General features: G+C 47.4%; 7 protein-coding genes across 7 annotated transcripts; 5 read left to right on the top strand and 2 right to left on the bottom strand.

The window, feature by feature from the left end:
* Positions 1-946: 946 nt before the first annotated feature.
* F4817DRAFT_332477 (uncharacterized protein) lies at positions 947-3,010 on the top strand. Its single transcript, XM_049302655.1, has 7 exons — positions 947-1,084; positions 1,331-1,552; positions 1,603-1,639; positions 1,714-1,758; positions 1,888-1,916; positions 1,979-2,346; positions 2,400-3,010. The coding sequence occupies exons 2-7, from the start codon at positions 1,376-1,378 to the stop codon at positions 2,860-2,862; spliced, it is 1,119 nt and encodes a 372-aa protein (XP_049160722.1). The 5' UTR covers positions 947-1,084; positions 1,331-1,375; the 3' UTR covers positions 2,863-3,010.
* A 1,552-nt stretch (positions 3,011-4,562) lies between these two features.
* F4817DRAFT_332481 (uncharacterized protein) lies at positions 4,563-6,065 on the top strand. The gene is made up of 3 exons (XM_049302656.1): positions 4,563-5,142; positions 5,212-5,284; positions 5,344-6,065. The coding sequence occupies exons 1-3, from the start codon at positions 4,777-4,779 to the stop codon at positions 5,802-5,804; spliced, it is 900 nt and encodes a 299-aa protein (XP_049160723.1). The 5' UTR covers positions 4,563-4,776; the 3' UTR covers positions 5,805-6,065.
* A 1,044-nt stretch (positions 6,066-7,109) lies between these two features.
* On the top strand, positions 7,110-9,967 carry F4817DRAFT_332483 (glycoside hydrolase family 74 protein). The gene is made up of 3 exons (XM_049302657.1): positions 7,110-7,755; positions 7,813-8,599; positions 8,664-9,967. The coding sequence occupies exons 1-3, from the start codon at positions 7,442-7,444 to the stop codon at positions 9,798-9,800; spliced, it is 2,238 nt and encodes a 745-aa protein (XP_049160724.1). The 5' UTR covers positions 7,110-7,441; the 3' UTR covers positions 9,801-9,967.
* Positions 9,968-11,480: 1,513 nt separating this feature from the next.
* Positions 11,481-12,609, bottom strand: F4817DRAFT_49395 (MED7-domain-containing protein). Its single transcript, XM_049307553.1, has 2 exons — positions 11,991-12,609; positions 11,481-11,927 (listed from the first exon to the last, which is right to left on the bottom strand). Exons 1-2 carry the CDS (start codon positions 12,411-12,413, stop codon positions 11,628-11,630), a joined length of 723 nt encoding a protein of 240 aa, XP_049160725.1. The 5' UTR covers positions 12,414-12,609; the 3' UTR covers positions 11,481-11,627.
* A 1,294-nt stretch (positions 12,610-13,903) lies between these two features.
* F4817DRAFT_49403 (uncharacterized protein) lies at positions 13,904-15,601 on the top strand. Its single transcript, XM_049307554.1, has 2 exons — positions 13,904-13,971; positions 14,038-15,601. Exon 2 carries the CDS (start codon positions 14,207-14,209, stop codon positions 15,332-15,334), a length of 1,128 nt encoding a protein of 375 aa, XP_049160726.1. The 5' UTR covers positions 13,904-13,971; positions 14,038-14,206; the 3' UTR covers positions 15,335-15,601.
* Positions 15,602-15,618: 17 nt separating this feature from the next.
* F4817DRAFT_49410 (uncharacterized protein) lies at positions 15,619-17,560 on the bottom strand. The gene is made up of 2 exons (XM_049307555.1): positions 16,706-17,560; positions 15,619-16,416 (listed from the first exon to the last, which is right to left on the bottom strand). Exons 1-2 carry the CDS (start codon positions 17,261-17,263, stop codon positions 15,904-15,906), a joined length of 1,071 nt encoding a protein of 356 aa, XP_049160727.1. The 5' UTR covers positions 17,264-17,560; the 3' UTR covers positions 15,619-15,903.
* A 6,155-nt stretch (positions 17,561-23,715) lies between these two features.
* On the top strand, positions 23,716-24,608 carry F4817DRAFT_49502 (uncharacterized protein). The gene is made up of 2 exons (XM_049307556.1): positions 23,716-23,780; positions 23,843-24,608. Exon 2 carries the CDS (start codon positions 24,098-24,100, stop codon positions 24,428-24,430), a length of 333 nt encoding a protein of 110 aa, XP_049160728.1. The 5' UTR covers positions 23,716-23,780; positions 23,843-24,097; the 3' UTR covers positions 24,431-24,608.
* Positions 24,609-24,875: the final 267 nt, after the last annotated feature.

The following is a 24,875-nucleotide window of genomic DNA, read 5'->3' on the forward strand; positions in this document are numbered from 1 at the left end:
AGCGGGAACTTCCAATTAGTTGCCTCTTCGGCTCGGCTTTACTAACGAAAACTTGGCCGCGCCAGCAACATTTTAGTCTGTCTAGGTTAGTCCAGTCTGTGTCTAGTCTGTTGAGTGACATATGTAGTGACATCGATCAAGTTATCACCCGTGGGCTACCCATAAGCCCGAACAAGCTAAAATAGAGCTTCTTTTGAAATTTGAACTAATACAAAAGCGGACCGGCGCATTTGCTACTTTAGGTACTCGGGCACGAAAAGAAATCATCTTAGGGAATACTTTCTCCGGGTTCTCCATGTTACGAAAAATCCCTAATTTGTCTTAGTATATTTCTCGTCGTAAGACTACCTAGGTACACACGGCCAGCTTCACCGAGAATAGCTTCACATTGACCGCTGTCTGCTTTATGTAACAGTGGAGAGCCTAGCGCAACTCTTTCTCCTTTACCTGACAAGCACCCATCCCAACTCGTATCGTAAATTCATAATTCATCTCTAGATGAGCATATTCTTATTTGCATGAGCCCAGTAGTATCTTATCTCATTTAATCAAAGCAGATAATTCCCATGTGAATGCCCCTCTTTGGTTTTGCCAATCGGAGATTTTTGTAATATAAAGGGGCTCCTAGCAGCCTTGCGCCCAGGAACGTACGTAGGTAGAATTGCGTGTTGTGTGGCAATGGCAAGGATATATTGATAAGGATATGCTACCTGAGTCTCGGGAGCAACACTAGATCTTGTCACCCGGCAGTTATTAGGTAGCATAACTACTTAATATACCCTATATTTGTAGCATATATTTGTAGCATACATTTGTAGCATATATACCTGAGTAGCATGCTTCCATCTTTTCTACATACTCCGGTTCTGTTTCGCAATCTTAAATTTAAACTAGTTATATCTGATTGCTATACTTCAGATTCGCCATTCGTTTATACAAGTCTTATATCAGGGCTGGAACTTGGTCTAGGTATCTTCCGGATCCATCGTCTAGTATACTACAGTATTGCGACTAATACCCCATGAACCAGAACTAAAACCAGGGACATCTAATTACATAAGAGATCCTGCTATGTTAAACCAGCGTAAGAGTTTTCAATTCAACGACCACCACTTGAGTAGACAAGGGAAAGAAGCAGGCATTTGAGAGAATTACGGGGCGCCAATACAGATGGGAAGGGCCTATGTAACCCTGGAGCTCTCCAGGTTTATTAACACTCGATTTCGATGGGTCGTTCAGGGTGGTAGCCGGATACCATACCGCTACACCCTGGATACGGGATACTCTTAATTGTCTCTATTATAAAGAACAATGCTTACCATCGCTCCAGGTTAGAAGTTGATTATTCTTCGTTTTCGGGTTTTCATCAATCAACATGTCGGTCAATGCGGTCCCCCAGGTCTACATGCCTATACTAGGCTTCGTGAAAGCCGAACTCGTCGTCAATTGTGTTTTAGTCTTTCTAGTTTTGACAACTGTCACGTTACGAGTTATAGGACGACTTAACGGACCGGGACTAGGTTGGGATGATTATATGGTTATCTTCGCGACGGTTTGTTCCTCGCCCTATGCGCCACAGCCAATATTCTGACTAGTTTATAGCCTTTAGGTGTCGGCATGTTAGCATGCCAAGGCCTTTGTAAGTTTTATTTTTTATTTTGACTTCAATCGTTAATGACATGAGAAGGGAAGCGGGCTGACATTTTGACCTAGTTGCACCTGTAGGAAATGGTTACGATTTACCTGAACATCCAGAACGTAAGTCATGCGTAAAACTACGGAGTTGACTCCCATTACTTGGCGTCTTTTTTTGTTTTCGATACATTGGCCGTAAAGTCTGAAGCCTTCGAAACCCGAGTTAATACTAACTTCTGGACCGTTCATTAGTTGCGGCCAATATTCCATTTATCCTCCAGGTACGAGCTTTATCAATATTCAACCGACTTCCACATGCGACGTTTTGCTCACAATCTACCAGTTGACATTTTGTATGCAAGTTATATATGTCACCCTATTAGCATCAGTAAAAGCGAGCATGCTGTTCTTCTTCCTGCGCGTTTTCGCCACCCCTTTCATGCAACGCGCTGGCCGGATCTGTTTGGTATTCGTGGCGGCCTGGCTGGTATCCTACCTCGCCTCCTGTATTTTCCTCTGCACTCCGATCTCAGGACAGTGGACTGGTATTGGCAAATGCGGTGCATATATCCCCATGATTCAATCGTTGATTGTGACAAACGCTATCGGAGACATTGTCATCATGGCGCTCCCGATGAAAATTATTTGGTCTTTACAAACGCGAACGACTGATAAGATTGGAATCACGTCGTGCTTTGCGTTGGGTATTGCGTAAAGCTCCCTCTTCCCCTAATCCACGAGGTTTCTGCTGACGGTAATTCAAGCTGTGTTATTTGTGCCGTCTTCCGAGTGATATACATTTCCACGGTGGATCTGAACAGCAATATCACAGGCACAATGCCTACCACGGTTTTCCTCTTCATCCTGGAGCCCAACCTAGCTATTCTCTGCGTTAGCATCCCGATGCTTCGACCGTTTTGGGTGAGATACAAGGAAAGCACTCGCGGCGCCTCCAAGATACGTGAATATTCGGATCAGCAGACTATTGGATCTAAAGGCATGAAAAATTCCAACCAAAGAAGCAAGAACGCGAATACCTTGACGGACACCATGAACATGACAACTTGGGAGATGGACGACTACAACCAAGAGGGGAATAAGTTCGATACTACGGCGGCTACGTACGCCGATGAGTCTGGGTCGGAGAAAAATCTAACCACGTCTCCCCAGTTACCAGGACAAAACGGAATTGCCGTTGAGACGAAATGGACTGTCACTCGGAACTAAAAGTTGGGATGGAGTATCTTTTAAAGGGGCATAGATGAAAGCTTTGATAGGCACACAGAATAGCGAATGTTTGAAAAAGGCTCAGAAATAGCCACACACCATTTATACACGGTACGATTATTTAATCACAAGTCTACGCAATCTATATATGTATTAATAATAATGTTATAATTGCATTGATATACGCAAAACCTTTCTAACTCAGAGGCTCTTGTATACGGAGAATATGACCGCTCATTTATCTGCCTATACTAGCCATGGCTCCCAGCATTGGAACGCGAGCTTCCCTAGGAGCATTATAACAAAGTACTATGGTTCATTTTTTATTTGACGCTCATTATACCGATATAGACCTCTTAACTATTTCATTGTTTGAACTGTATTCACACCATCGTCTTACCATTGGGTAACGTGTTGTACCTATGGCGTGTTTGTGGCTAGTTACTCTAGCTATGTATAGTTAATTAGGGGTAAGAAAATACTGTCATATAACGAGTAAGTAAAAACGAGACAGGGACTGAAACGAGGATCAGGTTCTAGATTCAGGGGCTTTAGGATCGTCGGGACCAGGAATATGTATACGATTGGAAGTAAGTGGGAAAGGGTTTTCCACTCCACCGGATCAAATTCAACCTGGTATCCGGGTTGTCGGTATCCACAAATCGATCCTTGGGACTGCATCTACGGTAATAAATGGCGTGACTATTTATAATAATGGTTGGGTTTGATTATGGCTACTCCGTCAACTCCGACGACGACCGTGCGAGCAATATGCAGAAAGGCTATACTACCCCTGTTTAAATCGGAGGAGTAGTCAACAATAAATATCGCATTCGAATGTCTGGGTAGCCCATGATATGTAATATGTAGGAGGACAATAAAGTATATAATAAAGTGACACTCAAGATGAAGATCACTTAAGAGGGCTAAACCAAGTGTTAGATCTAGTGCAGAATATATACTGTGGTCTAAGACTTCCCTGGAGGCCTGGACTCGTTTTCCCCCACCAGCGCCAAGGGTGATCGGCACTCTATCTTAGCAAGGGCCAAATCTCTGGGACACCGCGGACTTGGCGTACAGGGTAGGTTTTCATTCATCATGGATCAGTGCGTCTACAGTACATACGTCTGGCGTCGAACTGTTTGCAAAGTCACGATTTGTGCAAAGCCGAATCCCAAGCAACGAAGCAGTTCAAGTGTGGTTTTATTTTAATATCCTTCCTACTGAGCCTCCTCGTCCATAACGAATAGAATAGAGTACAGACCTTTATTTCACAGCCACTGCCTTTCAGCGGAGAGCCGGTCATCAACCCCAAAAGCAAGACATCACCGCCACTCCTCCCTTCTCCCTCCAGCCTATATGACTCCTGGCCGCCACCTGCACTCCGTCTTGTCACCGGACATTCCGTCCGTCCACCCCCACACTATGCCCGTTTTGAGACGGCCACCGGTCGGTCGCCCGTCCGCTTCATTTACTAGCTTCTCCCTTATCACGCCTTATCCTATCCTCAGCCACCTGCTTACCGCCGAGCTCAATGGGCTTAATGTTGAAGACCAACAGTGAATCTGTAATAGGACAGATTTTTACACATAAGTTGTTCAAGGTTGAGTAAGGGATGAGCCAAAGCTGCGCCACGCCAGGCGGATTTCCCAGCAAATTGCTTGATGTGCGGTTGGCAATCTTCCAATCAATTGCGCAAATCGTAGCCAACGCTGCTGATGCTAGAGATGTCCATTGTTTGTGTAGTAGATTTATTATGCTTTGTGCTACGCCAACTAGATAATGAAATTCGTATCTCCAACTGATGCCGCCGTAGGCCTCCAAAGCTTTCTAGGATATTTATTATCGCGCTTCCACATCAACATTACATCTCCTATCATACATTCATAGCATCACCTGCCCGTATACACTACAATGGAGCGCTTGACATTCGTCTACGGCGACGATGACAGCGATGACAACGCGCCGGCAGAGAAACAGCCCTTCGATGTTATACTAACTAGCTTCGAAACCAAAGTAGTCAACGTCTTCCGCCGATATCTCCAAACTGGAGATGAATCAGAAGATAGCTTGAGCTTAACTAGCGCAGCACAGGCCATCATAGACCTACTTCCGGATCCCCCAGAGCCACGAGGATGGTCAATGGAGCTCACAGTATTTTGGGAGTTGTGTATCGACACCGCCGCGCAGATCCCCTACTACCACATTTGCCAGATGAAGCTGGCACGACTCCTTCTCGCCCTACGGCATTCACCTAAGACTGCATTTACTGTTATTTGGGTCAGTATAAGGAATATTGATCACCCCATATTACCTCTATTCTACTTACTAAAAGTCTGGCAATAATAGGATCGGTCTAGGGATATTAAATTTACGTATGAATTCAATCTCTTGAATGAGACGAGTCGCGATTACTACAACCGTAGGTCGCCCTTGACAGCATTAGACCAGTCTTAACAAATTACTAATATTATATGATAGCCGCTTTCGAGCCTCAATATTCCGACGCGGATTCAACTCCCGAAGATGGCCGGCGCTGGGTCAACACAGTCGCATTTTATGCCCATATGTATGCTCTGAGCGGTGGGACGCAATTCTCTACATATTGCACTTGGACTATGCGTGATGCGTTCATGTCTACACCATCTACCGACTATGACGCTCTGGACTGTCATATATCTGCCGCTGCACAGTGGATATTATGTACAGGACAGAATATTTTCTCAGCCATCCTAATCCCCCCAGAGGAGGAACATAGTTTGGTGATATCTAGAGAACCTTGGACGCTAGACGATTGGCATCGCTGGAAGGCTGGGTTTGCAGCGGCAGAAGGAGAAGAGCATCTGCAGCAGGAAACCAGACAGCTTGCAAAGAAATCTATCATTCTGATGGAAGCACTCGAGGCTACTATGATAAGTGGTCAGCGTATGACTGGAGGATAGCTTTGCCTGGCTAGGCTATAGAGTAAGCACTCTTTAACCGAGAGGGGATAATAAAAACAATAGAGGTTTCTTATATAGGGGGCTTCGTGATAGGGGGTAAGGAATGTAAGACCATTAGGTACACTTGTTCGGTAAATCTGCGCACTATGCAAACCGTGAACTCTTTGGAGGCTATAAAAGTCAAAGCAACCAAAGAGCTTGAAATAACTGGGAAATAAATGGCAAATGGGTAGTAACTAATTGACTTTCGATAAAGACTCGATACACTTCTGATAAAAGCGCGTGTCTGCGTAATGAGCAGCCCTAACCAAATAACGTAAACTCAATTATATTTAGTTTCTAAATAACATTTCCCATAATATGATCATCTCTTACTAGGTATCTAACGTCGCAGATTCATGTTTCTATCTACTTTCTAATAGTTGACATCATTTTAGTTATAAGTTATATAGCAACTGTGATACTCCTCCTAGAAGCTCTGTTAAGAATCATAGTAACGCCATAGGAGTATATCATTAAGTGTATCGCTAGCAAGTTTCCGGTATAATCCCACTGAGCATACTTAAGTAGCATTATATTTATCAAAAAATGGCCTTGTATATTTCACCTAACGACCTTTAAAAAACGATCGCTCGTTTGACTTGTGGTTTTTTTTTTTAGTTTGTGTTGCGCTATAAGGTAGGTATCTTCGGATAGTAATTAATGAACACCCTGTCTTCTATCCTTTCCACAATGCTTTAAGCTTCAAAATAAAAGCTGAGATACACCCTAGAGATTTAACTGGTAATAATCTTAGAAATAAAAATATTATCAGCTACCTAAACATTATAACGAAGAAACAAGCTTCAAATCTAGAAGTCATCGTCATTGGAAAGGTTTATCAAATCACTAGGATAGAATAATATTATATATAAAAAAAGTCCTCGCTTTTTCCCGTCGCCAAGATGTTTAACAATAGCACATGCGGGTTTCATTAAACAACTAAACGAATGACTAGAGAAGCGTTATACGTGAACGTTACCTCTTATCACGAAACCGTAAGTATAAATAACTCCATTACTAAGTTGAGGATCCCAAGGTCAAATACACGACGTAATAGTATAAGACGAGTCTTAGCATGCGAGTCGGTTCGTCGAGCCTATGTCCGTCGAACATTACGCATAAGCCCTGGACGTACTAGGGGGTTCCCGCTACGGAAGCTAAACCTCCCTACCGAATCGGGACGAATTATCGGGCGCGTAGGCATTTTATTCGCGGGAAAATTGATCGGGGCATGATGCATATCCACTTATTCCCCCCCGTCGCAACTCATCCGCCCGCCGTCTTGCGAATGAGGCATCCAGCGCGGGGCGGTGGGCCATGGCCAACACGAAGAAATAATGTCGACTCACGGACATCGTCTGAGTTCTAGAAGCGATTTACCTATTTGGTGCTTTTTCTGGGACGATGGCAACCCGGAATCGTCTGTGCGGGGTGACATCGGCCCCCTGACAGCGCGTATGTAGGTACAAATTGCGTATAAATGAAGATATATAAATATCCACAGATACCCGTACCACGAAGAAAACTTGCTACACAGAGCCGCTTACCCTCCGTACCAAGTACAAGGTCTGGATAGACGACTGCTGGTTTTAGCGATGAAGTTCCTCGCAACAGTACAGCTTCTCGCAGCGGCTGCCGAGGCTGCTTTCACATGGCAAAATGTGAAGATCGGCGGCGGCGGCGGGTTCGTCCCTGGGATCGTCTTTCATCCGACGGCTAAGGGTGTCGCATATGCCCGGACTGATATCGGTGGTCTATATCGGCTTAATGAGGACGATTCGTGGACCGCTGTCACGGACGGCATCACGGACCATGATAATTGGCATAACTGGGGTGTTGATGCCCTTGCTCTCGATCCGCAGAACGAGAACGTGGTATACGCCGCGGTTGGCATGTATACAAACGACTGGTATGTTGTTACAGTTGGAGTTGTTCGTTAACCTTGGAGTCGCTAATACTAGACTAGGGACCCGAAATCTGGCTCTATAATCCGCAGTAGCGATAAAGGGGCTACGTGGAAGACGACTAGCCTTCCTTTTAAGGTCGGTGGAAATATGCCTGGTCGGGGAATGGGCGAGCGTCTTGCCGTCGACCCGGCCAACTCCAAGATCTTGTACTTCGGAGCTCGCAGCGGTAATGGATTGTGGAAGAGTACGGACGGCGGTGAGACGTTTACCAAAGTGTCCTCGTTTACAGCTGCAGGGACATTTATTCCTGACCCTAATGATGTTGGTGGATACAATGGGGACAAGCAAGGACTGGCGTTTGTAACATTCGACTCTACGAGCGGCACAACTGGTGGTGCTACTAAGAGAATCTTCGTCGGTACAGCGGATAACACTACCGCAAGCGTCTATGTCTCCGAGGATGCGGGTACCACGTGGAATCCGGTAAAGGGACAGCCGGGCACCTATTTCCCCCACAAGTGTACCCTCCAGCCGAAAGAGAAAGCGCTGTATCTCACATACAGCGATGGCACAGGTCCATATGATGGGACCTTAGGTGCGGTATATCGATACGACATCTCTGCGGGTACGTGGAAAGACATCACACCGGTGTCTGGCGGCGATCTGTATTTTGGCTTCGGTGGGCTTGGCGTAGACATGCAGAAACCAGGAACGATTGTCGTGGCGAGCTTGAACTCGTGGTACCCGGACGCGCAGATATTTAGGTCAACCGACTCGGGAGCTACCTGGTCTAAGATCTGGGCATGGGCCAACTACCCGGACATGAACCTTTACTACGGACTCACAGTAAGTACCTACCTAATTTGGTGAGATACTGAAGAGAACAATATACTGATACCGGTTTCCGCAGACTTCAAAAGCCCCATGGATCAAGACGGGGTTTATCGACACGGATACGAAGGATCTTGGATGGATGATAGAGGCATTGGTTATTAACCCCCTCGACAGCGACCATTGGCTGTATTCTACCGGATTGACGGTATTCGGCGGCCACGATCTGACAAAATGGGACACAGCCCATAACGTCTCAATCCAGTCGCTCGCCGACGGTATAGAGGAATTCGCCGTTCAGGATCTTGCTTCACCACCTGGAGGAAGCGAATTACTAGCAGCTGTGGGTGACGATAGTGGGTTTACGTTCAAAGATACAGCCAGTCTAAAGACCTCTCCGAAGACACCCTGGATGAATCCCATCTGGTCGACATCTTCAAGTGTAGACTACGCCGGAGCATCAGTGAAGAATATCGTTCGTATCGGCAACTCGGCCGGATCACAACAGGTCGCAGTATCAAGCGACGGCGGAGAGAGTTGGAATGTGTACTCTGGCGCGGACAATAACATGAACAGCGGCACAGTGGCTTATTCTGCCAAGGCGGACACGGTGCTTTGGTCAACATCTACAAACGGCGTGCAGCGTTCCCAGAATCAAGGCACCTTTTCAGCAGTCTCTAGTCTCCCCTCGGGCGCTGTAATCGCGTCGGACAAGCAGAACAATACCGTTTTCTACGGCGGTTCCGCAGCTAATTTCTACGTTAGCACTGATACCGGGACGTCGTTTGCGAAAGCCGGGTCTTTGGGCAGCGCCACTGCAGTCCGTGACATCGCGGCCCATCCGACCAAGGCCGGTGATGTTTGGGTATCAACCGACGCGGGAATTTTCCACTCGACTAATTATGGCTCTTCCTTTACGCAGGTCTCTACTAGCCTTAAGAATACCTACCAAATCGCGCTCGGGCGCGGTTCAGGCACGACCTGGAATGTATACGCGTTTGGTACAGGATCTGGCGGAGCCAGGCTGTATGGCAGTGCAGATGATGGGGCTTCTTGGACTGACATTCAGGGCAGTCAAGGATTTGGTTCCATTGATAGTTGTAAACTTGCTGGCAGTGGAAATACGGCGGGACAAGTCTACGTTGGAACGAATGGACGAGGAGTTTTGTATGCCTCCGGCACGATTAAAAAGCGTTCGACGATGTTTAACGCATAGTCTTCCTTTTTGTTGTAATTCAACTAGGATCAACTCCGTTTCCCCAATTCATGATAATTGACCGCATATCACAATGTCTATTAGAAAGACTCAAGTCCATGTAACTACATCCATCTTTATATGCAAAAGTGCATAGTTTTATAAAAATCAATAGTCTTGTTCCCTACCACCATTATTTCGAACATCCCACATTCTATTATACATCGACACCGAAAGGGACATCAACCGATCCTCGGGAACGGCCTCCCAGGCCCTGAGAATAGCATCTTTTAATTCCTGAGACCTCCAATTCCTAATGCTGTAATTCAATTCAAGCCAGTTCTTCACCCAGGTCAATAGGTTCTCAACGGGATTCAAATCAGGGCTAATAGGTAGCCATTCAACAGTATAAGTCTCGGGACAATCTACGCATCTAAATGTATTTGTTCTATATGGGCCGGCACGCTTTCGTGGCGATGAAGGGCCAGTGAGGGCCCTTTGAACTTGGCTATACGTATAAATCCAGTCCATTTTGACAAGTCCATGTACGTTAACTCAGGGTGATATTTCTTCAAAACTTGTATCTCCTGCCGTTGATCCCTCGTAAGCTCCTTCGCCTTTTTTCTCGTGTTCTCGGCGGTCTTATATCGCCAATGAGGACGTCGATTCGCTTGTACGGGTTGGAGGGGCCTGTTGCCGTTCAACGAGTCTTTCAGCAGGCTCAATCTTCGGCGACGTGACTACTAGCCGTTGATGACATACCCGGGCGACCTGTTCTTGTACATCCACCTTATTGTAAGATATGGGTGCGAATAGCTTCAAAACTGACGGCAGGAGAATCGTAATAAAGAGTCAAGTACTATGTAACCTCGCGGTTCCTGAAAGATGTTAGGAATTTGTACCTTTGCATACAAAATTGAGTGGCTGGTTACTTACCCGTAATAGTGGATAGAAGTGGGGTGGAGGCTACTATGTGGGTTCCAAGGTTGTTTCGGTGACGCGTCTGATAGGTTAGCCACAGAGGCACTATTATAACTTATGACGAAGCTCTTCCTTGTTCAGTTTCATTTTCCATCAGATGCTTGTAAGGTAGGTACGTACTCACTGCACAGCCATTGTAAGTGCATGTGTTGCTGGCAAAGGAACGAAAATAGACAACTAGGACAAAGTCTTAAAAGCCTAACTAAACCTGCTTCTAACTTAGAATTCCACATACTAAACCGTCATACTCATAACTAAACTAAAGAAAGTATTAAAGCACGTCAATCTAAAACACATCAATCTATCAACTGGTACGCGATCCACTCATTACCTGTTATCCATCCCTAGGAGGAGAGCTAAAAGTATTGTTATAACAGATAACTCGATAATTCATTAGCCATGGCTTGCGGCTCATCTCATTCCCTCGTCAACCGTAACGGCCCTGGCAGCGCCGCATCATCGACTTTCGAGAACATCATCAAACCCGCCGATGCCACAGGAGGCAAGACTAGATGTATTGAATGTGGCGATTTCGAATGTTGCTGTATCCCTATCCCTTGCACTGTTATGTGAGGAGACGAGATTCAGTGGTAGATGCCATATAAAGACACGATTTACGAGGCGTTATTAAACACGAACTTGCGTTTTGCAGGAGCTGGGGTTGATTTCACTTGACGATGCAGTATTAGGAGTATTCTTCATAGGATTAAATCAATGCATTTTCCTCAAGCGCATTCCCGCCCTTCCTATCGAGATGGGTATCAATACCAACATGCTTATCCATTATAAAAACCTTGACTCCAAGCCATAATCCATAAGCACTTTACGTTTACAGCTGACCAGAGAAGCAGCATGTGGCGTCCCTTCCTAGAGATCTCTGGCGACCGACGTCCACGTCTCTCTCTGGTAGCTCCATGATTCCGTCTTTTTAGACGTGGTTAACTTGTCGACAAGTTCATATTCGATCTTTAAACTGCCTAGGCCTTCCATGATACGTTCAGCCTTATCCTTAGCGTCCCGGATCGCGTTAGTCTCGGCTCGCGTACGGTCCAACTGCGCCTGCATCATAGAGATCAGCGACTCGCGGGCTTGGTGGGGTCGGTATTCGTTGATAAGGTGGTGGAAGTTGAGAAACAGGTGGCGCATGTCTTGGGTCTTCTCTTCGGCCTATAGTATCCATGTTAGAGAGAACATTGTAAATGTCATTCCACTATAAATGCAACAACGTACAGCTTCAGGATTGATAGCTAGCAATCCCGTAAGCTCCAGGAAGTTTAATAGTAACGATTTGGCCAATCTCTTGAGGATGAGTGCGCGATCAAAGTGTTTGCCATCTTGATCCCTCTCTTCTGGATTCGGAAATAGCGGCTTAACATCCGTATCCTCGAGTCGCGGAAGCTCGTCCTTTAATTTATAGGTATCTCCAAAGACTCTCCATACTCCATCCGTAGGTTCTGGTGGTGGCTGGAGGTTGCGTAGCTCGCGAGGCAAGCCCTGAAGGCGCACTTTCGAGACATCGTCAAGCCCCTCCTTTTCTGCTTCTTGCTTGCGTAGCTCGTTAATACGTGTAAGGTTCTCGGGCGTAAAGTCGCGCCAGAAGGGAGGCGGCGGCGGCCAAGTGGATGACACCAGGACTTGGTCCTCCTCCTCCATTTCGTTGTCGGTTACAGTCACAGATAGGCTATGGTATATCAAATTAATGTTGAAATAACCTTGGAAGCAATGGAGGCTATGTGGATGTGTTAATTGGAGTAGGTAGAAAAGAAGGCGTGTATTCTTGTATTTAAGGTTTGTTTCTAATAAGCTTTGAAGAGAGGCAGCTAGGTAGGTCTTATCGATTAGATTAAACATGCCTTAAGTTTACATACGAAAGGTTTATTGTGTCGTATTTATTCCTGGATGCAACCAATCAACAACACCCCTGTGAGACGCACCAACAAACTGACTTTTCCGGTAATTTTCAAATCCTAAAATGGCAAAATTCTATTTCCTAATTCTAATTCGGACACAGCTCCTATAGAAAAAATAAGTTCGACATAATAGAAAAAAGAAAATAGACCCTTCGTAAACTCAGGGCATAATAACACGGGCGATATGTTATACGTCGCTTGTGGCGTTGGCGGGCGCAACCCGCCAATATAACAAATTCGAGTGGGAGAAGCTGGGAAGAAGAAAAAACCGGGGTTTTGTTATAAGCCACTCAAGCCAAACTGCATGGGACGCGGCTCAAAAAGCTTACGTGTGCGTTGCTACCCTCCCTCGTCCTTCTCATGGTGGCGTCCTTTACTTATTAAACCTCCCTTCCCGCCGTAAACCCCCAAGAGAATGGTCATCGCGCCGGCCATACCAAGCCCTTCTCCTTGACCGGCCGACGGAGCAACCGTAAGCCCTTTAAGATATAACATTATAGAGTAAGTAGTAGCATAGTTATTACTAATAATAACTCAGAGAATATCCTTGCCTCATGTGCCCAAATCTGCGGCCGCTCGCGTACTAGTAATCAGCGATGTAGCCTATGTGCAGGCGGTCACGGCTTGTGGCAGGAGTGTGTGGTCTCCCCGGCAGCAGTGCCGGGTCGAAATACTGACCCGATGAACAGCACTTGCGCTTGCTGTTACTATAACGGCGGCGGGTCGCGCTGTTCGTTCGTGGGTATGTATAATTCCTGATGGTACAGTACGATATACCTATGTTAATATACCAGCGCCTGCCCTAGCGCCTGTGCCTGTGTCTGCGCCGGCTCTCGCCTTGGCTCCCGCCCCTACGTCAGCGGGCCCCTTCTCTATCTCTGCCGGGCCGGAGCTCGAGCTGATCTTGAGGATAGGCTGGCGGCTTTATATGCCGTAAAGAAGAAAAAGAAGAGGCGGCGCGAGCGCCGTTGATTAGAAGAGAGAGAAAAAGACCACAAGATCATTAATGAAAAGTAAAAGGTTTTATTGTTTTATCTCAGTTGACTTTAAACTAGTTAATAAGATTCGAAATCTTGTTTGTTTTATTATCTTTCCGAAGGAATATTACGCTTAAACTCAAGAAAATGATAAAGGTAATTGATAAGGAAATACATGACGAAATACATCAGTACCTAAATTTTACATAATTTAGGTACTCCGCAATTGGAGCTTCAATTGGGGGGGAGATCCATCCAAGTGCGGGGCACTTTAGAAGCTTCCTTGTGGCCTTGTGGCTGAACCCTTACACTATTAGAGCTAAGGTAATCCGGCATCTCTGAGGTCAGTCCGCCTCATTAAAGACTAAAAACTAAACCACTAAGGAGCAGCCACAAAACGATCATCACGACAATCCCTAAAACTACGCACGCCCTCTAAACCCGAACAACACATACTCGAAGCTATTCACAGATTTCCAGACAGCGGTCTGAGACTTACCAGCCAACTGACTACTCCCCTACGAGACTACTACTCATATCGGTAACACCAACGGCCGCAATGGCAGACGCCCGAGCCCTACTTCGCGCTCACCGCGCCGAGAACCGTATCAAGCATCCTCATGCCGCATACTCGGATGCCGGGAAACTATTATGCAAGCTATGCCACGAGCCCGTAAAGACAGAGGCCCTGTGGGAAAGCCATGTCCGGAGTCCGAACCATAGGAAAAGAGCACAGATACTACAGAGCAACCTCACCGAGCAGCCGCAGGCGGTATCTTCGACTGATGGGGGTAACGGCAAGCGGAAACTCGACGACGTGGACGAAGGCATGTCTGATGCAGACGGCGACGCGGAAGAGGCAATACGGAAGAAGCGTAGCAAGCCCGACCTGGCCTTATCCACGAGCACCGGCGGTGAGAAGAGGCAGTCACCTTCGGAGCTATCGAGGCGGACTTCACATCCACCCGTGCAAGGTGTCGAGATCGCGATACCGTCGCGACCCGCCACGCCAGCAGCCAGTTCCAGCCCCGCGACCTCGACGCCTAAGGGCGCTCCCGTCGGCCGCTCACCGCTCATCGACTCCGAGACCACATCTATATCTACATCCACGCCCTCGAACCTCCCTATCTCGACGCAATCTCTCTCCGTACCATCCTCCACAACCACAACCACAAGCACAACCACCGCCCCGCCACAACCCCAACCATCCAACGGCGCCGTAGACGAAGCCGAATGGGCTGCCTTCGAAGCCGAACTTGCCGCCGAACCCACACCAACATCCGGTCCGCAAGGCTACTCCGCCGACGCCACCATCTCAGCACCCGCAATGACCGCCGCCCAGATCGCCGCTAAATCGCAAGAAGAAGAGAACGAGCGGCGGAAGCACCTCGTAGACGCGCAAATCGCCGACGAGCGGGAAGACGCGACGCGTGCGCTAGAGGCCGAATTCGAAGAAATGGAAGAGCTAGAAGGGCGCGTGCGGCGGCTCAAAGAGCGCCGGGAGCAGCTGCGCAAGGGCAGCGTCGCGAATCTCCGCAGTGCCGCCGCCGCCGCCGATGATGACGTAGTCATGGCTAAGAGCCCGGCGGACGGCAAGGAGAATAACGACTCCGGTATACCCGAAGAAGACGAAGACGAGGAGGATGACGACGAAGATGATGATTGGGTTGCATTTCGACTTCGGTAGGAGGGGCACGAAATTAAGAATTTGTATAAGGGAGGGATGATGACGAGACATAATAATACTGGACCCGACTTCAGCTTGATTAATAGGAAAAGGGGGTACTACTTTGCATAGGGCCACGACGGCGTTATTCTGAGCCTTGCCAATAAAAGGACGGCGCATAAGGGCTAAATGAATTCAAAAAGGTGAGAGCATCTAGTTGCATTTATCTGGGACCCGGCATTAGATACATAATTGCTTCTTGTATTGATGTACATACAATATTATACGATAAGGGAGATGGACAACTCCCAAAAGAGAAACTGAAAACCAATAGAGATATCCCCGGAACACCTAGTCATTAAGTTACATCGTTCAAAAGGAGTCATCAAAGCGCAATGTCCTCTGCAGAAATAGCAGGGCCTAGTTCACCTGTAATACAAGTGCTCTCACTAATGAGCTCTTACCTTCGTTAGCCATACAGCATTCATCAATCCAAACTGGGCGTCATTTGTAAAGGTAGAGGTCGGTATCTATCGGCCAGAGACAGATAGTAATATGTGTCGGACGGATCTAGCCTTTCAAAAGGTAAATCAGGTGCTCCAGCCCACGCCCGGCGCGTCGTCACTATCTCTTCCTACGTGTTCCCAAAACTTCCTCAGTCGCCATACCCTCCCGACACCGGCACGCTCCTCCCATTTCTTGACCCCTTCGCTTCTTTCCCGCACCTCGCCGCGCCAGACAGCTCCGACCCATCGCCGGAGGCCATCCTTGAGCTTCTCCTTCTCAACGGCGCGCTTCTTAGCAATGAGGCCAGGCGCTACACTACTCTCTACGACTTCTGGCGGAAGCACGCCGCGCTGCACCAGAGACTCGGCGGAGGGCCGGAGCGGCAAGCTGCGTGATAGCCGGATTGACACGAGGCTGCGCGCTAGCCGCCGCGAGATCTGCGTCGTGTGGGTTAAGAAGATGTGGCGGGAGATGAGCTCCGTGAGGGTAGGCCGCGAGGGTGAAGTTAAGAGGGGCGGAAGTGATAGGCGGGCGCGCCGGAGGCGAAGGGTGTGCAAGATAGGGTGTAAGGACAGAGTCCTAAAGTGATGATTAATCTACCTCTACCGTTAGTATAGTATGATCTACGAAGCACTGTATCATTTGAGGATAGAAAACCAATGGAAAGGGCATATTAAACCGATATCGACGCGCGGCTACGTTTCAACGGAGCCTTTGCGCGAGAAGAATTACGAATATGAGAATAATGGCTCATAGCTAGGTTGCATGCGGGAGTGAAACCTGGAGGTCTCCGACCCGTATAAAGCCTTAACCAAGAGGACGCCGGCGTATAAGCCGAATACTGTATCGACATCATGAATATGTATAAGCCAAAGGACAACATACCCTTGAAATGGCTAGTAGATCGCTCACGTCTAAGAAGGTGAGTATATGCGTCAAGATCTCATTCGGCAGGCCGTCCAAACTCAGGAAGTCCCACCCCCAGCGCAACAAGGTCGACCCTCTTGTCACCATGACGTCTACTAATCTTTCCCTGTGAGGGCTTTGTCTAGAGGTAGATGACGCATTAAGTGTAGATAGAGGCGGCCTCGACGATGAAGCCGCCGTATCTGGCGATAACCATGAAACATGCACAACTTGACCCGCGGCTGGCCGCATTCCGTCATAGAGCATTCCACAGTGAGTTTCCAGAGTTTCCAGGTGGTCGGAATCTAAAGAATCCGCAACTAAGGCACCTGGTTGGGCATCAACGGTGGTGACCGTTCTCGAGACCGGCTCCCGTGAGGTAGTATCGCCACTCTCGGCAGCCGGCGGCGAGAAAGGCAAAGACGTATGCGGCACCAGCGTCGTGGTGTGACTCGACATGGCCAAGGTCAGATCGCAGGCCCTAGTGACGAGATGCTGTCCCAAGTCGGCTTCCCTGCGAGTTAGACGTTCCGACATGTTTACAGCCTAGCCGAGATAGGAGGTGCCAGGTAGCAATAGTGATGAAGTGGCAGTAGGGATAAGTCTCCTCTGCTATGTGTATCTCCGACGAAGCACAGAGTAGGATGAGAACTGTATACTGTACAAGGTCAGCCCTCGGTGAGAGATTGCGTGAATATATGCCGCAGGACAACAGCAAGACACGATGGTGAGTGTCAACCGCTGTGTCTTATGCCAGTTCGATAAGATCCGAGCTCCCCGAGTGGTCGGGGACGCCAAACCGCCAGAATAAGCAATATAATAAAAGGTAGGCAAGTGTCTTATGCGCGGTTAGCTATTTGGATCGGAAAATACATATTTTGTACTGTGTGTATGTATGTTCGTGTTCCGTTAAGCCTATATCAACAGCTGTTAATACCGAGTGAGGCGAGCGACAGCTACCTAAGGAAGCTATTCCCAGCCGGTAGGACTTACGTAGGTACGGGGTTATTAATGAGGGGGGGAGCAGAAGGTAGCAGCGCGAAGAGTGGGAGGGATTAACGTGTCGTAAGAGGTATGTATTGAGGCATGTATTGAGGTATGTAAGTAGTGGCGTTGATAAGACGATGCAGTTAATAACACACGAGAGCCAGCTGTCAACTATCTATTGTTAGGGGTCGAGATCATAGCAAGGCAGCACTTTAAGGGCGATAGGATGATTCATCAAAACAATTCAAGCAAGCAAGCAACCGCAGAAATGTGCCTGAGCCTTGAGGAGCCTTGAGGGGCTTTGAGGGGTATGAGGGGGCTGACAGAACAGCAGAACGGGGACCCTGTTTGCATATGTTTGCATGTGTAAATACCTACCTAGGTGAAGCGCGAGGGCGTTGGTAATAATCCTAGTCGAAATGGCGAGCGGCTACAGATAACTACAGATAATGTGTGTTCGAAGATGGCCCGTGATACGAAACACAATTCGTTTCCAGTTCGTTAGGAACATCGATATGTACATAAAGATGGAAAAAGTACCAACATCATGCCGGCATGCACCACCAAGGCACTTGCAATTCCTTCGTGAACGCGTACATACCTCATAACATTAGGTACATAATGTTAGGATGTACCTAACCTTATGTTAGGTTAGATTATGTACTTCAACGTTGATGATAAGGCAGGTACGGAATACATCTGTACCAGACATCATGCGCGCATGTAGGTACGTACCGAGATACGTGATGTCAACTCTCATGTCATCTCCACGTTTAGCTAAGCCAAAAATGCAAAATGCACAGACCCTCAGTTAAATGCCCGGTCACAGTGTCCACTGTCCGGGATGTCGGAATTGATTACAGTGCTGTTACGCTGATCTTGCAAGTACAGCCCTCTGTGTAAGTCATGTAAGTCATGTAAGTCATTAAACACCCGAAATCGAGTATAAATAAGTTAAAACAACTACAAAGTACCTGGCAACTACCTACCTAAAGTATACGCTCAATCTCTATTAATGTTGTCTGTTTTATAAGTCTTACATACATGGACCTAATGTATAATGTATAATGCATGTAAGGGCTAAAGAGAGCACCCTGGATTTTCAGGTACGTAGGTAGTGCCCGTTCGCAGATTACCCCGAAGGAAAGCCGGTCAGAATAGTAATACGTATAATCCATATGTGCAATCTCCTATTGTTACCTCCGAAGCATTCCCACCCTAGCAAGCTTATAACTTATACCACATCTAGTGGGATAAAAGGGCCACACTTAGTAGCCTACCTACCCGATTTCCGATTTCCTCGTTGCAATGCCAGATCAAGATCGTAGCTGTACGGAATATCGCACGAGAGCGGGACCAGATGATCCAAGATTTGTGACTTATATACCTAGGTACAGGACGGCAGATGCGTTCTCTACATAAGTAAATATTTCTGCTCATCCCACTCCTACCTAACCTAACTATACATAGGTAATATTTTAAATTCCGGGGGTGGACCGCGCCGAGGCAGACGGGAGATCTACGGAACAAGTTCGTCATGGTATTTTAAACAGGGCTCTTTTCAAGCGCGGGATGTCATAGCTAAGCCATATGCAGATCACGCGTAGAGAAGGTAGATGCATATAAGATAGGTAGGTACATGTATAGTTATAGTAAGGGTGTGCTTATATTGATCCTTAACAGGGCTTTTGCTAGGTACCCCACACGTATACTTCCATTGCATCGTGGTCGTTTAGCTTAAACACAGTATCGGAAAGGAACAGGGGTAAAATCAAAACCACACATCAAGATGTACCTAACAAATACATTATACATGTATATAGTTACCTATCTAGGTAGTCTAGGTAATGTGTTGTCCAATCTAGTCCCATGTCTCGGTACAGTAGCGGCAGCCCGAGTAGTAAGAAAACATGGTCCGAGTTGTACTATACCTAGAGTCTTAATAGAGGTGCTATTATGGGGTCCCGTACAGATAACCTTAGTTAGTTAGACCAAGGTAGACATTCTACCACCTGTCCACTAACACTATAATTTTAGACTAGTTACCTATAGGTATGCTAAGTTAGGAGGTACACATATAATAGTCCCACGTGTAAGTCAAGCCAATAAGCTCTCCGCGCATAGACTAATGTAGCCATCTAGAGCAAGCCACCTACGATCCCCCGGAAACCTAATCTTTCTCAAAGGTCTAGACAGAAAAAGAAAAGCCTTGTCTTACCTAATCGCCATGAGGCTACCTATTCCTCCCGGCCCGGAAATTATAACTAGCAACTTTCTTGTTACTTGTCACGGTTCCCGGAAACCCGCCCACGCGTTACATTATGTACCTGACATATGAAGAACGTGGTGCTGTAAGTCAGAATGTTCTCTCGACACAGAATGACGTGGATCTTACCCTCCCAAAGACACAAGTTCCCTGTAAGCACCGCCGACGAACGGTGGAGCTCGGTACGGCCTGGAGGGCCGAATGCGGTCTCCTTTTCTGGCCGTCAACGTGGTCGCGATCCCTCCGACCCCCCTTCGGCCTCTCTCTTTCGGTTGGCATCAGTGCCCAATGAACAGGAACTCGCACTTTTCGTACCACCGGCCAATTGGGCTCCGAGAGCAGGCTAAAGGGCGTGGCCAACATGCCCAGTCTTTCTTCTCGTCTCGGGGTGAAGCAACACAGGTAGCCGGCCTATACCTTCGTGTGTATAGCGAGCTAGCTAACTATGTACATACTTTCTCGACTAACTAGCTGCAACCATGCGATGCAAATGGATGGGAAACTAGATCACCCTGCATACTATCTATGCGATGCGAGCACATCCGCTGTGGAGTATCTGTGAACCCATTTCCAGGCAGAGTCGGCAACCGAGCCGTTCCAATCACTTACCCTTGTCTGACCTTGAAAGTTGATGGCATTGAAGGACAACTCATAATTCCGTCCAACCATGAATGGTGTGGAAATTTAGACAGCCATTAAGGATGAGTCGATGAAGCCTCGTTCGGTACTTCTGGGAGACGGTGAGCACAGAGGCGTACATTTGCATGAGGGTTCGACAAATCCGAGCGATCCTATATATACGAGCAAATGTAATACCACATAACCAAAGAGAAGCTTGGATGGCGAATCAGGCAAGAGGCTCAGGCAGGTATTACATACCCCTTCTCCTTTCGGTAGGCCATACCAGAGCCTTCAAGAACTATTCTATCGACATCCTCCGGATCGAACTAAGATACATCCCGCAACATTTACTTCTTTGGTTCCGGCCCCCAACCAATGAGCTGGCACTGCAGGGCTTCGAGAGGCTGTTAACAAACCAGGAACACATGTATGATCTCCTCTCCCTCTAGCCCAAGGCTCTCGACGGTGGGTTCAGATGCATACCACTACGTCCAGGGGGGGTCTTGTACTCCCCACGCCCCCCAAGGGTAGCACACCTTTATAGAGACAAAGGTGGGTAACGGTGATGGGAAAGTGTCTCGGAGGACGTGACGTATCATTGGGTCAGAGGTGTAAGTAGGCTCTTCTGCTTACTCTGAACTAAGGGAATGCGCATATCATTTCTTGCACATGATTTCCACATAGTGTGGCCGGAATTATCATGGTCTTCGTAGAACTTTCCATGGCGTCAAATGTCTCAGAGATCTTGATTGGTCAGTTAGGATTAAAACTCAACGTCGGATCTCCCCCTATTAGAAGCGATGATTTACATTGATGATGCAGCTGTATAGCTAGAAGCGATGGTTTTCTGACGGATAGATCAACGATTGCGTCTAAATCTATGTACGGAACGGGCCGTGGGGTACGAGACCAGGCGCCCATAATTTCCCGGACAAAGGATTTATTCACAACACTACTTGGCCGCCTAAGGCGGCCTTGTTGACCCAGGGTTCGCGCTTTGCACGTAGCATGTAAGTGAATGCAAACAACGATGGCAATAGTAAAAAGCATCACCTCAACATTACACCGAGATTCGGATTTCCATATTATTATCCCTTGCCGCCGGAAGAAACCTCCGTTTTACTAGGACACGGGTCAACTCCATTTAGCAGAATAACACGCAACGTTGCTACTAAATCATCAGCTAATGTGCCATGGCGTTGTCCTATATTATAGAGCTAAAAATGGAACTACCTATGGTCATATCTTGCCATATGTACGTAGATGGAGCAAACGCCTCGTACGCGTGAGATCATGTTACGAGCTCAGCATGGCACTAGGTATTTTAACAATTGGATCGTCCGTGGCACAACAAAGCAAGATAAACTTCATTCAGGAACGAGATCTAATTTGCAGTATGTATGTTATTGTAATATTTCGAAAAGACATCTACCCAAATATGTCATTGCCGTTTGTAACACAGCAAATTTCACCAGCGTACTGGTCCCTTTAGCACAACATCAAGCCTAATAAGGAGCCTACCTGGATGACATTCTCTTGTGATTTACATCGTAAGGAACTCACGTTACACCCACCAACATCGAAAAATCGTATGGGGTTATACCGACCCCATCGAGTGTGTTTGTACATTAACTCTTCTGGTATAGTCGTGTGAGCAGGTACCGAGAACTAGGTAGATGCGGCCATGATCGCAGCGGGTCTTTTGACGATGATAAATTAGGAAACACTAGGACCCTCTTCGATCCCCAGACTTCGTAGGCACGCATCTTGCACAGGCCGGGGGCGAAATCGTGCAGGTGGGCCTGGCATGGCCAGAAAATCATTGCCACGTCGCGGGCCTAACCAACCCGTAGAAGATCTTGAGAGTTTACCTGACTCGTGTATAGCCAGAATAGGAGATGTCTATATGTGTCTTGATGTAGTTTCACGTGAATGGAAGGTTTTGTGGTATCGTGGGAAACAATTCCCCTGGGCCTACCTATCTGGCCTTGGATAGGCGGCCGCAGAGAGGGGAGCCTACTTCCACGACCCAAAGGTGTACTGCTATCGACGAAGTCGTCATAGTAACCCAACCCCCCTGTATAAACGATGTGTTGTTCATTTTCCGGGAAAGGCTCAGACAAGACGAAAAGAAAATTTCCGTAACTTCTGGGACGGGTATTTCGGATGCTGAGAAATCTCAAGCTACGAGTAGTGGATGTTAGCTGCAAGTGCTGGCCAGAGTGCATCAGGAAGATATCGTCTTTCCCGATGTGGCTTGATGATGAGCTGGACAAGCTCGAAAACATTGTCGATGGAAACCCAATCAAACAAAATCAGGCGAGAAGCGGCAACAGAATAGTGTGGCAAAAGCAATCAAGTCTGCTAGTTTGATAAACCACGCAATATGGGACCGTCTAAGCCTAAACGAAAACACCAGCTTCGTCTGCTATAGTTAGATGCAGGATATAGTCTTCGGAGTTTTAGGGCAAGTGACTGGGCATCTGTTTAAGGTAATCACCCGAGACGTGGCAAGGGACGAAACATGATCCCCTGTTCCAGTGATTGACAGTACATGCTCGTCTTAAAAGGCAAGTTGCCTCACAGGCCTTAGGGGGGGGTAGGAGACCTACCCGCGGCTAGCCAGATGGCTTGCATAGGCAGGCAGTGGGGATAGGCCACATCCTGGTTGCAGACGGGAAAGGATCAAACTATGCGTGCAACGGGGGTGTAGTAACAGGGTGTCAAATTCGAGGCTGATGGGCTCACGTCCCAAGGTTAAGGGCGGACCGCACAAAGACGTCAGAATCGACCCAATAGAGAACAGCGAAAGGGGAAGAGGGGCCACCATCTATCTTTCTCGAATCAAGTAGCTGGTAAGCTACTCATCAGTCAGGGTACTCGTAGGCTGTATCCAGAGTGGGGAAGTTGAGCCGGTGGAAATTGAAGCACTAGACCAACGTGGCATCCATCCAGCATTCTAGGAAACATGTTAGACGGACTGGCTGCGAAATGGACATGCAACCCCAATTACCAGACAGGCTGAGTTGTCAAACGGCCAATCCTCAGCGGTTGCTTGTAGTAACTCTGGACACAGTGTCGACGAATATGTAGTGAAAGGTTAAGGGCCAACGCAAGTCGAGAACGAGTACCGGGTGGGAAGGGCAAGAGGGAAACTCAAGGCGTGAGCGACAAGTATAAGTATTTCTGTCCCCCCTTAATTGATGTCACTTGCACCTAATGGTGGAGTAACCCGAACCAAGATTTCAAGAACTTCAGTCGATATAAAAATTAAATAAAAAGAAGAAGAAGAAGAAGAAGGGAATACCAGTCTCAGCCTCAGCCTCAGTCTATCGTGAACACCAGCAACAATACCTTGGTTGATATCAAGAGTAATAAACTGCTTGACGGCCCACGTTCCTTTTCGACAGAGCTACGCGTATCGGCTAAGCTAATCAGCGGACCGCCACGCCGGGTTTTCCCTATTCCAGACCAACAACTCTCCCGAACGGTGAACGATGTGCTATTTCGAACAGACACGCTGGATGTGTGGGTATTGGCGATGGGGCCACTTCCGTCAACAATGTACGAAGGAGTATCGAACCGGGGAGACGTGCGGGCTGAAGCTGGTATACTGTACCAACCAAGAGCAAGATAACTGCAAACTCTGCAAGGACATCGAGAAGAAGCAACGGAAGTTCACCAAGCTCCAAAACGACATCTACCGGTGGCAGAGGGAAGGAAACCGGACGGCAACGATCGAGAAAGCCCAAAGGGATATGGGAGAGGTCGACGAGGCAATCCAAAACATGCTTCAACAACATCATAATAGGCAGTACTCGGTGGTGTAGGCACTCTGTCTGGTCAACGGTGTACGCGATGGCGGGGGTGGTCAACACGACTACGAGATATCAGTAGAGTTTCACTCATCAAAGACTCAAGAGGGGGTTTTATAAGAAGAACTCAGAAGAGCAGGAGAGGTCAATCTCAAAATTTGGAAATGGGCATTTTTGGAAGGTCATGGTCTTGGTCTCTGAATAAACACGTTGGAAAGCCGGTCTTTTGTACGCTATACTCGATGCGATTATCTGATTTTTAAAGAGCTAGAGACCTCCGCAGTGGTCCACCAGGATCAAATCTTGGATTCTTAAATAGATCTTATACGTAAACCACTGCTCTTGAAGGTTTCTACTCCCTCGTCTCTTCTCCGCTCGCGTCTACGATGGATAGTTCAAGCCGGTGACCGTCTGGCGGAGACTTTACGAAGAAAATTAAGGGGTAAAAAAAATTTCATCA

This window comes from Daldinia loculata (assembly GCF_022478755.1).
Source record: "Daldinia loculata strain CBS 113971 unplaced genomic scaffold F4817scaffold_14, whole genome shotgun sequence".
Lineage (NCBI taxonomy): Eukaryota > Fungi > Ascomycota > Sordariomycetes > Xylariales > Hypoxylaceae > Daldinia > Daldinia loculata.